The sequence below is a fragment of the Canis lupus genome, chromosome 2, assembly GCF_003254725.2.
Source record: "Canis lupus dingo isolate Sandy chromosome 2, ASM325472v2, whole genome shotgun sequence".
Classification (NCBI taxonomy): domain Eukaryota; kingdom Metazoa; phylum Chordata; class Mammalia; order Carnivora; family Canidae; genus Canis; species Canis lupus.
Genome location: NC_064244.1, coordinates 40,561,067 through 40,574,925, shown reverse-complemented (window position 1 = coordinate 40,574,925; position 13,859 = coordinate 40,561,067). Strand labels below are relative to the sequence as shown.

The 13,859-nt window shown below is 38.9% G+C and overlaps 1 protein-coding gene across 1 annotated transcript in view; it reads left to right on the top strand.

Moving 5' to 3' along the window:
- JAKMIP2 (janus kinase and microtubule interacting protein 2) overlaps nucleotides 1-13,859 on the top strand; it is a 172,587-nt gene that overhangs the window by 108,639 nt on the left and 50,089 nt on the right. The window contains 4 exon segments of the mRNA XM_035713706.2: nucleotides 4,790-5,266; nucleotides 5,268-5,288; nucleotides 9,205-9,414; nucleotides 11,308-11,406. Of these exon segments, the coding sequence (XP_035569599.1) occupies nucleotides 4,790-5,266; nucleotides 5,268-5,288; nucleotides 9,205-9,414; nucleotides 11,308-11,406 (807 nt within the window).

Below are 13,859 nucleotides of genomic sequence, written 5' to 3'. Positions count from 1 at the left end.
ACATACATACATACATACATAATTTTTTTAAGAGAGGGCACAGGGAGTCTTGAACCTGACCCAGACCTGGCTCCTGGCCCACGCTGGGCACTAAGCAGCCTTCTTCATGCTCTGCTTGTGCAGAGACTTGTCCTCATCTTTCTCCTCTGACATTCGGATGACACGGATACTACCTACATCACAAAGCTGTCAAGGTTAATGTGGTGATGTGTGTGAAGCCTTTAGAAAGGTGCCTAACTCACAGTAAGCCCTCAATAAATGCTATTATGTGATCCAGTGGAAATGTTTCAGAGAAAATGTTTCAGAGAAACATTTCCACTTATCAAAATTGATTCTTTCTTCTACTACATATTTTTTTTCCACCTCAAGCATTATCTTCAAATTTTTCATTGTTAGTCAGGAGCAGTTCTTTCTCTTTGTGTATGATTTATGTTAAGATAGTAAAGTCTATTATCTTACTGCTACAATCTAAGCTGCAAATAATTTTCAGAAAACAATTTTACTACCAAAATTTTAATTGGGTTTTTTTCCTTCCCAAATGTCAGTCACATCCTTTGTGTCTCCCTCATAGTAAAACACGTCTCCCAAGCTTAAAAAACAAGTCATACCTAGAAATCCTGCAAAAATGCCAGTTTCCATGGCAACCAAAATAAGCAGACATGAAAAATGCCAAATGTAATCAATCAATGCCTTTGAATTTTCTTTGGGTTCTCTGGATTCCTTTAAGTGATGGACAAGAAGGCCAGTGTTTGTTTGTGTTTGTTTCTATCTTCAGACTGAAATATATTTTCCATACACCTGTATTTTCATTTTTTTCTTTTTTATTCATCTCCAGTCTACACACAAAATATCAGTGTTTATAATTTGAGAGAAATGACAGGATTACAGAGTGAAGCAATCTAATGTACCTGCCAAGAATTTGACAAAAATAACTTTATGTCATGAATATCTCCTCTTACATCTAGTAATGATATTACCTTACATTTCATAATACTTTACAGTTCAAGGTACTTTCCCATGCATTATCTAATTTAAACCTAAAAATAATCCTATTATGGCTAATTTTTAAGCATAATGAGAGATCCTCAAAAGTTAGATAAAGCAATGTTCTTAGATACAGCAGACTGTGAAATCAGAATGCAAACCTAGACTTCCTTATCCTTTGTCCATTTTTACTAGTTTTTTATTGTTCTCCGAAGAACTGCTAAAACTTCTCTTAGTAAGTTGCCTACCTGACAGCCCTCTAGTCATGATACTGTTCCAAATACCTAATGTAAATAGATCCTGCTGAAACTGAGGATGACTAATTTCCTATTACTGGAGCTAAAGTTAACTTTCCCAAGGTCCCAGATGCAAGGTAAATTATCAGAGTTCCAAAATCAGTGAAAAAGAAGGTCTCTTTTTTCACAAAAACTGCATTATTAGAAGAGAAATCAGCACATTTTTTCTTTAGAGGGCAAAATAGTACATATTTTTGGCTTTGTGGGCCGGGCCCTCTGAGACTGCTTAATTACATTGTTGCATAAAAGCAGCTGTAGACAATATGTAAATAGAAGAGCATTGGTATGTTTCAATAAAGCTTTATTCACAAAAATGGAGGCAGGAAATTATCTGTTCCATGGGCTATAGTTTGCCCACCCATGCGAGAAGATACTCACTTGACTTTATTCTAGAAAAATGGGGAGTAAGATTTATGTTGTCCTTACTGAGGCACTTAGAGAAATATCAAGCAGAGGACAGGCATTCTTAGATGTGAGGGGTATTTTTGTTTTATTGTTGTTTTACGTAAGGAAGGGATGGATGCTCTATAAAACAGGGTTGCTCCAGGAAACCCTACAAGTCTGTGTTCTCTAAACTATATGACAGGACATATTATTCTTGCCTCTGATTAGAGGGCTAGGTATGGAAACACATACCTTCTTTAATTGCACACACACTCTCAGGCTCCTTATTATATATTGTGCTAGCAACTACTGGGTAGACAAAGATGAACAAGGTTCATTGGCAGCCTTCTAGCAGTTTGTAGTAGTGGAATAGGAGCAGGAGAAGAGATAGTGAAGACAGACAAGCATGCAAAAAAAAAAAAAAAAAAAAAAAAGCCAAACCATAGCATAAAGAAAAGTGTGATAAGGAGCAGTAAGGCAGTATTAACAAAGTACACAGAAAAGACATAGGCAGGAGAAACAAGGTTTGTCCTGGGTGGTCAGGGGTGGTATGACTGAAGAGGGTGACATCCAGCTGGCCATGAGGAATGAGAGAATCCCAAAGGAAGCTAAGGGAAGGAAGGTCAGGAAGAAGAAAACAGCCATATAGATACAGAGATTCAGGGCATGTACAGGGAAAAACATAATCCCCAGTGCCTGCTGTGTGGGACAGATGAGAAGTACAGTGAGAAGGAGAAATGGGAGCTGTAAGTCCATCCAAATCTGAGAGCCTGAAAGGTGGAGCTGAGGTGTTGGGACTTCATTCCACAACCTAAAGGAGGCCTGGGTGGTTTTTTAGCAAGGTGCATAAATCAGATCAGAACTAGGCTTTACTGGGGTGCCTTGCTGGTGCCCTTGGTTAAACACCCAACTATTGGTTTCAGCTCAGGTAGTGATCTTGGCATGGTGAGATCGAGCCTAGAGTTGGGCTCAACAGTCTGTGTGGAAACTGCTTGGGACTCTCTCTCTTTGCCCCTCCCCACCATGCTTGTGCGCTCTCTCTCTCTCTCTCTCTCTCTCTCAAATAACTACATAAATCTTTAAAAAAAAAATAGAACTGTGTTTTACTAAGAGAAATATCACTATCAGTGTAGGGAAAGCCTGCTTCATTCAACACACCAACAACCCTAGAGGAAAGCTGTCCATGTTATATTTATATAATATATAAATATAACATATAATAAATATGTTATAATATTTATAATATGATCCACAAATGCAAGCCATGTGTGTGATTTTTAAATTTCTTGTAACCACGATTATAAAATGTGAAGAAGTCATTGGTTTTAATAATATAGTTTATTTAATCTAATTTATCCAAAGTATTATAATTTTCACATGTAATCAATATAAAAATCATTAGTGAGATTTCTTACATTCTTTATCTTATACTAAGACTTCAAAATCTGGTGTGTATTTTCATTTAGAGCAAGTCTCAATTCAGGCTTGGGATATTCCAAGTGCTCAGTGTAGCTAGTGATCATAGTATTGGGCCACACAGCTCTAGAGCATATGTAATAATAAGTATCCAGGAAGGGACCTTGGCCTGCACTATAGGCAAGATTAAAAGACAGTCATTTAAGGATGCTTGGCTATTTATTTTGCCAAGTTTCCTTGTGCCCTGAGTTCTTTTAGGATAACCAACGTGGTGCTAATTGTTGTGCCTTTAAAATAAAATTCATAAATTGCCATGTGGACTTAGAAAATCCTGTTCTAGCCAAAGGTAGGTACTGTTAAGGTAAGTAAAACCTCATATGCTTTACATTTTAATTACAATAGTCTCAATAAGGAGTTTGAATCTTAATAATTTACAGCTGGAGAGGCTCTTCACCATTATTTCATGAAACATTCCAATTTTACAAATGGCAGAGACCCAATTTCACTGAACCAGATATAACTCACAGGGCTGCCTAATTCTTCCCTTTTTCCGGGTTATTGTGTGTGTGTGTGTGAGAGAGAGAGAGAGAGAGAGAGAGAGAGAGAGCCAGAGTGAGTGTGTGATTCTCTGGGTACAGGACAGGATCCGAGAAACAAAGACAGGCAGCAGAGACAAGGAGAGGGGTGGAAGACAGTAGTAAAGAACATTTGCTAAGAGGCTTTTCCAAGCTACAAATGCCAGGACCCCACCCTGACCTACTGAATCAGAGCCAGACTCACAACCAGATTAAGGTAGTGCCATGACTAAGCTATAAGGAGACCTGCATTATCATTGGGAATGAAACAAAACAGATTTTGTTTAACCAAAATATCTAAAACGTTTAAGAGTTAGAAGGAATACTTTATTAAACTGCTTGGAGGGTTAGTTGCAGGGGTGGGGGAGCAGGAGAGGGAGCTGAGTGGGACAGGGAAGGGACATTGTGGAGCATGCAGAACTTAACAGCCACCAGACCCCTTTAATAGAAAGATGGCCCAGTGAACTGTGGTGTTTTGGGCTGATATGTGTGTACGCATCATGTCTGGGAGTACAACTAAGTTGCCATAGAAAGAAAAGTGAGGTTGAAGATGTATCAACCGGCTTCATTTCCCCCGTTGTAGCAGCCAAAAAAGAAGGGGGGAAAAGGAGGGCAATATTTTATAATATCTCTTTGGGCCCCATTTATCAGCTTGCACCTAGCCAGGGATGTGTAGTCTAAAAAGCTCTGCAGGTGATCTGTTTGAACTTCTCCCCACCAAGGTGAAAACCGTTATAGCACAGTGTCCTCATTTTAATGTGCATACGATCACCTGGGGACTTGTTAAAATGCGCGTCCTGATTGTAGGCCTGGGAAGGAGCCCCGGATTGTGCATTGCTGACAAGCTTCCGGGCCATGCCTGTGATGGTTGTCTGCAGACCGCAAATGGAATAGTAAGGCCCCCAGACATCAGATCCCGTGTGCACCAAGCAGTAGGAGCACCCCCACGTATGTCCTCCTTTCCCACACTGCCAGCTGAGAGGCTCGTGGCTCTCTTCCCTCCCAGCACACAGTGCTGAGTTGGAAGAGGTGAGGAAGTGGGGGAGCCCAGGGCTCTGAGCTAGACACCCTGCTTAGGAGCACACCTGGCCTTGGAGGCTCATCGCGTTCATGCTTTCGCCTCTCTGCCTTTAGGTGTCTAAGCTTGAAAGAGAGAAGACTCAAGAAGCCAAGAGGATCCGGGAGCTGGAGCAGCGCAAGCACACGGTCCTGGTGACAGAACTCAAAGCCAAGCTCCATGAGGAGAAGATGAAGGAGCTGCAGGCCGTGAGGGAGAATCTCATCAAGCAGCATGAGCAAGAAATGTCCAGGACGGTGAAGCTGCGGGATGGAGAGATCCAGAGGCTCAAGTCGGCTCTGTGTGCCCTCCGGGACGGCAGCAGTGACAAAGTAAGGACAGCGCTCACCATTGAGGCCCGGGAGGAGGCCCGGAAACTGTTTGACGCCGAGCGCCTTAAGCTCCTACAGGAGATCGCGGACCTGAAAACTGCCAAGAAGCAGGTGGACGAGGCTCTAAGCAATATGATCCAAGCGGACAAAATCAAGGCTGGGGACCTTAGGAGCGAGCATCAGTCCCACCAGGAAGCCATCTCGAAGATCAAGTGGGAGTCCTGAGCGGGATATTCGGAGGCTGGTTAGTAACCCAGGGCGGCCGGCGGCCTACAGCCATTCCTTTCCAGGTTTCAGGGCGCCACGGGTGTGCCTCTTCTGGGGTCTCTCACGAGTGGATTATAAACGGTGCCCACCTCCTGTCTAGCACTCCGTCCAAAATACACGGTCGGTCCACAGGTAGATGGGTAGATGGGTAAGCAGATAGATACGCTCCAGCCAAAATCGAAATTGTTAAGCGTAGAAGACATTGGAATCACCTTTCTTCTTAAAAACGGTTTATTCCAGCCTCACATTTATATGGAGAGTATCTATTCAGTGACTCCTGTTTACTTGAATGTCTATAAGAATATTCTAAATTATGAACTCTTCTAAAATCAACATGTTTTGTGGGCTTTCCAATTATAAAATGTTCCTGGCATTTCACAGGGATGGGGAAGCTTCTGTGGCTTTCAAGGTATCTGGAAGTGGCGGCCGCTGAGAGCATCCTGAATGATTCACCTGTCTGCTTTCCAGGAACTGTGTCTGAAAGCAAGAAATAGAGCTATAAGATCCCTAGTCATTTTAAAAATAGATTGGCTTTCTCTAAATAAACAAGGGCCATTCAAAACAGTGGCCGTTATAAATTTTAAACTAAACGTCATTCCTAAGTAGTTTATTTGCTATTGCCAATTTCCAAGACTTAACTTCAGTCCTGTAGAGTTGGATCTTTCTTTTTAATACGTATGACCAAAAGCCACATTGGTCTCTAACCATACTTACCAGTGAAACAAATACAATTATTGTGTGAAAGCCATATTGTCCTAGATTGACCATTTAAGAAGAAACATTTACGTGCATCTATACTCATTTGTTATATTTTATCAAATCTTTATGTCTTATCAAATTACTCTTCACCTGTTAGAAAGCACTTTATGCTTCTCTAACAATAATATTTTCTGGGCACCTGGCTGGCTCAGTTGGTGGAGCATGTGACTCTCGATCTCAGGGTTGTGAGTTCAAGCCCCACATCAGGGGCAGAGAATACTTCAAAATAAAATATTTAAAAATAATAAGAATAGTAACAATATTTTCTTAGGAAAACTACACTTTCCTTTTGCGTCTGCCTATCCTAAGCAATTATTTTTTAAGAACTCCAATTATATTCCCTGAACCATATCTCTAAGATTTTGATTTTAAGTAAAAGTGGTTACCATAGAACATTTTAAAAAGCTAAACGTGTCGTTTTCTTTGTACTGCAATACAGTGTGACCGTAAAATGTTGCCTTTTCCACACTTTCCAAAATCTTTGTCTGCAATTCATTCTATTGCCCTGGTTGACAATAAAAACCAAACACAGTGCAGAAATATTGGTCTCTGCCCTGCCTTTGGTTTTTGAAATGACAACAGCTGATGAAGAAAGAACCAGGACCACCAACTCTGGAGTCAGCAGGTGGGTAAATGAAAAGGATGTTGTATGTCAAATATTTGTGTTTGTTGATGGTTTTCGATACAAAATCTGCAAGTATATCCCCTTCATGATCTGTAGTTTCTTTCTGTGACTTGCTTTTACCAGCATATTGCTGAAGGAGACATACAGTCTCTCTTAGTAACGATGTAAAATCTGAGCTACCCTAAGAGTGGTTAAAAAACTAGGTGCAAACAGAATGACATAGGAAGTTTTTTCAGTAGTACAGATGCACTTGTCTTCAGTTTTTTTCTTCTTGTCCTGTCACTACCCCCACACCCAAGCTCCCTTTTTGAAACTGGAAGGGAGAGAAGTGAAAGCCATTCTGTTTAGAAAATTTCCCCAGGGAATTCTAGTAAGACACCCCTTCCCATCTAAGGACTAGAACTTTGGAAGATTTTCAGTATTCTGAAACCAGAGTCCATGCTTACAACCACTACAAGTACACAACAGAAAATCATCAATACTGATTACTGGATATTCTACAGAAAACTGGTTTGGAAGATGCTGGAGATATAAGTATAATGTTGGGAACAGTATTGCGGAGTCTATTAGAATGGGCTCTGGAGGGATCCCTGGGTGGCGCAGCAGTTTGGCGCCTGCCTTTGGCCCAGGGCGCGATCCTGGAGACCCAGGATCGAATCCCACGTCGGGCTCCCGGTGCATGGAGCCTGCTTCTCCCTCTGCCTGTGTCTCTGCCTCTCTCTCTCTCTGTGACTATCATAAATAAATTAAAAAAAAAAAAAAAAGAATGGGCTCTGGAGTCAAAAGATTGAATTTAAAATCTGGCTTCATCACCTATTTGCCGTAAGATTATGACAAAGTTTTTAACCCTTTAGGTCCTCGGTTATGGTCTGTAAAGTGGTGATAACAGAACTTGTGTAATAGGATTGTTATCAAAGGAGATAAGGATGTAAAGCTCTGAGGATAGTGCCTTGACTATAAAAAAAATTAATAACTTTTAGTTATGATGATGGTGATGATGAAGATGATTATATGGACAGTAACAGTAATTTCCAACAAGTTCATTTAGGTGGGGTACGTCAGAACCCACTAGGAGCATGGAGGTAACCCACTAGGAGCCATGGTAAACTGTGAATGACATCGTAGATGACAGCTCTAACATATGAATGTACTACCTGGTTAGCAATAACACTGGGTTCAAATCTTCTACAAGGAGGTAGAAAGTAAAGACAGTGCTTTCATTCCTAAATTGACAGGACAGTGTTTGACTACTCACCATGTTATCAGATGATATCTCAGGACCATGCAGAATTTAGCCCCACATCCTTCCAAAATTGATGTAATCCTGTGTAATGTGATCCTGTAATCAAGAGGCAGTAGCTCGCAGATACTTACCTGTGGAAAAATGGGACTAGGCGGCAATTTTTGTTATAAATATATACATAGGTATATTTATATAAGGAACACAGCAAAGAAAGATTTACACAAAGTAAATTTGTTATAAATAACGAGACATTTTTGTTAAGAGAACTCTAGAATACCATTTGTATTAAATGTCTCTGTCCTGTCACCATTTTGAATATTCTTATGAACTATAATGAAATGAGAAGATTTTGCCTCATCGTTATGCTCTCCTCAGAAATTGTTTACAGACATTAAGTTCACTAGCCTTCACCAGGGATGGCAAAATTTTTTCAGCCCCAGTGAAACTGATCAATTGGTATTCAACGCTTATGGCCTTTAGTTAACAGATAATTCTGAGACAATGCCAAGGTTTAACAGAGGTGAATGTTGAGACCAAGAAATATGTCCCACAGATCAAGGCAGGAAACAGTGGCTAATAATACCAGGTGTTTCACATTCCTCTTCTTGTTCCATCCAACCAGTTTTCTGACAATGATGATAAAATGGTTGCCTTAGCTTTTTGCTCTGAAATATGGAAAGGAATGGGAAGATCCACAGAACATGAACCATGTTCCAAGTTCACTCCTGAATTCACTCCACATTCACACCTGAATGCAAACATATTGGCCTTAATAACTGACAAGGCTTCTGAAAGTAAAAAGTGACCAATTCATAGTGGCTTCTGCTGTTTAAAGTGATCTTAAAGGCTATATTCCTCCAAACAGGAGGAAACATGAAAAATTGTCCTAGGAAACACTGTCATGGAATATCAAGTATGTCTTTATTAACTCGAATGATCCATTTTATTTTATTTTTAAAATGACCCATTTTAAAGTTAAATTTACCTTTCTAAATCCAACCAACCTAGACCACTTCAAACAATATATTGAACTAAAGTATCTACCCAAGGTGTACCAGAGAGAAAAGGTTATTCTCCTTGATCCCTGATGATCCTAGGATAGCCTTTCATTGCACAATGTTGCCTTGTCATAAATTCAGCATACCTGTCATGGTCATCATTTTTTTCCATAACAGTCAGCGGAAAGAAATTAAACTCATACCATTGTAAAAATGCGTTTTTTTACAGCATTGTTAAATAAAATGTCCTGGGTGTCATTTAATTCAGATGGATGAGATTAAAGCCAAGGACAGGATCATCTTTTCCCTGGAAAAGGAACTGGAGACTCAAACTGGCTATGTACAGAAACTCCAGCTGCAGAAGGAAGCTTTGGATGAACAGCTCTTTCTGGTCAAGGAGGCCGAGTGTAACATGAGCAGTCCGAAACGAGAAATTCCAGGAAGAGCAGGAGACGGCTCTGAGCACTGCGGCAGTCCTGTAAGTCTGTCCGAGCTGAAGTGAAGAACTCAAGAGTCATCTTTTATTTAGCTCCCAAGTTTTACTTTTCATTTAAGCTCTTTTCCTGTTTACTGCAGAGAAATCAATTGTACCTCCTACTATAAAACCAGCTACGTATCTTGGGAACAGGGTTTTCTAAACTCATAGACAACAAAGTGGTCTGCACTGCATTAGCTGATCACAAGAGAATTACAGGTCTTTTTAAATCTTTCATAGAATTTTTCTACCCACGTGATACCTATCCAAACTTCAGCCTGTTATAAGAGTCATAAATTAGATGAAACTACTTTGCCTCTTGCCAAGACTAGTGATTTTCCCTTGTGTGAACCATTGGTTTTGAAATTGGCAAAGACAGTTGTCATCTACAGGGGTCAAAATGTATAACTATATAAAAAACCAAACCACTTAAATCATCATCTGAAAGCTTCTAGTCTGATTGAACTTGCCACTTATTACCTTGGCTTTTCATTATTTTATATGAGAAATTATTTTTAGAACTGCAACCATAGAAATCAGCTTGTATGTAGTTGACTTTCATAACATACCTTTCAAATTATGTAGCTGCTAAAAAGATGAAAATGTATTATTTAGCAACAGAGATAGGTTCCAAAGTAGTACTTAGAACCGAGTAATGAATAATTTATGAATTGGTATTCAGGATATATATATCCGCGTAGGTGGCAGAACCAGGATTTAGCAGATGTATGTTTTAGTTCTATCACTGACATTTACCTGCAATGCAGCAAAATTATCAAGAGAATGAGCTCTAGGGTCAGACTACTTAGTTCAAATTCTGGACTGCCACTTACTGTATGACCTTAAGCAAATCGTTTTACTGCTCAGAGTTTCCTCATCTGTAAAAGAGAGGCAGTATTGGTACTCTGTAAGGCTGTTCAAGGTCTACAAGAGATGGTCTGTAAAATATTGAGCACAGTGTCTGGTTCATAGTTACCATTCAATAGATATCAATTAAGGATCTATTCAAAGTAGCCACAAGACCTTGAACGAGTTATGACCTCCCTGAATCTTCCCCGTTCTGCTGAATCCTCTAGGATTTTATGAATCGGGAGATAAAATATGTGTGGAACTGCTTTGCCAACAGCACAGCACTATAAATAAATAAATAAATAAATAAATAAATAAATAAATAAATAAATAAATATTTTAAAAAACAGTACAGCACTATCAAAATGTAAGATGATAATGGAATGCAAGTGTATAATGGTCCTGTGGACTCTAGAGCATAGAATTAATCCATGAGTCGCAAGTGTAAAGTGACCCATGGTAATTATGCCAGTGGGGAAGCCAGTAGCTCTGGGCAAAATGTACCAGCAATGGCTATCTTATAAGCTACTGCCTTTCATGCATGAAGGTAATGCACCAACCTTCTCACACTGACTTTTTTCTCTAGGAGTATGCAGGAATTTTCAAAACCCAGCCCTACCCTCTACTCTTTGGCTAAGCGTGATAGGACATCTGTCTTAGCTGTGGAAAGCAATGTGCAGCCTTGACTTAAGAGATGCTCCCGAACCTATTGTAATCATGACATGCATGACCTTGATCTCATAGCTCACAGATCTGATAGGCCCATCCATCCACCTACTGCTCTACCTGCCAAGAGTCAGGGCTCCAGAGAATATCTGCCACATGGAATTCATTTGCATTTTCAACCAGGCCTGGTCTTCAACCCAAGTAGCGAATATTAAGGGTTAGAAGAGGGTTAATATTTACTTTCGTCTGAATATGGAACATTTTACTCTCACCTTATAAGTCAGATGAAAGGAACCAAGTCTCTTACTTTTATGAGTGGAATTCCAAAACTTTGTGAGAAGTGTTAATTGAAGAAATATCCATTTTACTTTTCATGTGTAGGATTTGAGAAGAAATCAAAAGAGAATAGCTGAATTGAATGCCACTATAAGAAAATTAGAAGACAGGAACACCCTGCTTGGAGATGAACGAAACGAACTGGTGAGTTTGGACCAGAATTATTTATTTTTTTTGTTTTGTTAAGGGTTTTCTTTTAAAAAGTAGATATGATGTTGTAGAAATATAATAAAGAAAAGTGCACAAATAATAAAAGCCCAGTTTAATAAATACACCCAAAGTGATACACCCAATAACCACCACCCAGATGAGTACCTGGAAGATTACCAGCACCTCAGAGCCTCCCATTCTTGTGATGACTGCCAGTCACATACTTCTAGGTTTAATCACTGTACTGAATTCTATCACTATAGATGTCTGTCACCATTTTTAAAAATGTTTTGTAAATGGCATCATACACTAATTACTCTTCTGTGTCTGGCTTTTTTGCCCAGCATTACATTTTGTGAAAGTCATTCATTGTATCATAAGTATCATTCATTCATTTCCTTACTCTGTTTGTATTCACTTAATACACCTCAGTATTCTTCGGTTATTAATGGACATTTATATTGTTTTTTAATGGTTTTGTTTGTTTGTTTTTTAATGGTTTTAATGTTAGTGGTACTGACACTGACATTCTGCTGAGAACTTACCAAGGAGCAGAATGATTGGGTTGTGGTGTATGTGTGTGGTCAGCTTCAGTAGTGGTTGCCGGGTTTCCAGTTGTTAGAATTGTTACATTCCCACCACCAGCATGTGAGACTTGCTGTTTCTCCACATCTTTGCCAACATGCACTGATCGTTGATCATATTAGTCATTATGGTGGGTGTGAGTGATATTCTTATTGTAGGATTTAATTTTTACTTTCCTTAATAATGAGGTTGAGTGGCTTTTCAAATATCTTTTGACTTTTTGGGTGTCCTTATATGATTTGCTCTTTGTCTTTGTAAAATTTTCCTTTGTGCTGCCTTTATCATTTTTATTAATATTAGGAATTCTTTACATCATTTTTGGGCATTTGTATTTAAAATATTCTGTTCCGGGGATCCCTGGGTGGCTCAGTGGTTTAACGCCTGTCTTTGGCCCAAGGCGTGATCCTGGAGTCCTGGGATCAAGTCCCGCATTGGGCTCCCTGCATGGAGCCTGCTTCTCCCTCTGTCTGTGTCTCTGCCTCTCTCTCTGTCTCTCATGAATAAATAAAGTTTAAAAAATAAAATTAAATAAATAAATAAATAATAAAATAAAATAAAATAAAATAAATAAAATAAAATAAAATAAAATATTCTGTTCTGGGGGCCACCTGAGTGGTGCAGTTATGAAACGGACTCTTGGTTTCCACTCAGGTCATGATCTCAGGGTCCTGGGATGGAGCCCCCCCTGTTGGACCCCATGCTCAATGAGGAATCTGCTTAAGTTTCTCTCTCCCTCTCCCATTGCTCTTCCTCCCTTCTTGTTTGCAGAGCACTCTCTCTCTCACACTAAAATAAACAAATCTTTAAAAAAAAAATCCTGCTCTGTGCCTTACATTTTACCTTCTTACTGGTGGCTCTTGGTACAAAAAAGTTATTTTCAGCCTTTCCTGTTTTCCAAATATATGCATTTTAGGTCATAAATGTCTCTAAACATGACTAGTTTCATCCCATATGTTTTTTTTAAGTCATAATGTATTGTTATTTAGTTCAAAATCTTTTATAATGTATGATTTCTTGTTTAACCGTTGGGTACCTTAGCACTGTAAGGCTTAACTTCCAAACATTTGGAGATTTTTTAGTTAACTTTCTGTTACTGATTTCTACCTTAATTCCACTATAGTCAGGGAATATACTTTGTATTATTTTTTTTTAAGTTGAAGTGCCCTTGACACACAATGTTACATTTACTCAGGCATACTTTATATCATTTTATACTTTAAAATATGTTGAGATTTGCTTTATGATGGTAGCATATTGTCAATTTTAGAAATGGTCCATGTTCCCATGAAAAGGAGGTATACTCTGTAATCATAGCGTGTATTTTGAGTCAATTTCATTAATAGTCTTGTTTAAAATCTCCTATATCTTTATAATGCTTTTGTGTGCTTCTCCTAACAGATTTGTCCATATCTATTCTTAGTACAGTCGAGTTTGCTTTATATATATTTGAAGTTATGTTACTAGGTACAGCTAAATTAAGATTTGTTAAGTGTTTGCATCATTAGTTTTTTTTAATCTTTAGTAATACTTCTTGACTTAAAATCTTGGTCTGATGTTAGTTGCACCATATTTTTTTCTTTTGGTGGTTCCATGAATGTCTATATTGACCCTTACACTTTCTCAATAGTATTTAAGCTATATCTTTTAAAAGGAACAGTTTTTTTGTACTTTGGATCTATGGCTACTAATGTATAATAGAATTACCGATATTTCCTTTTAGTTGTGTTTTCCTGTGTCTTTCATAAATAGCATCTACTAAGTAAATTTAACTGTTTAAAACTCTTGTCATTGACCTTCAGAAAAGAGACAAAGTTTAGGGGCGCCTGGGTGGCTCAGTCAGTTAAGTGTCTGCCTTCAGCTCA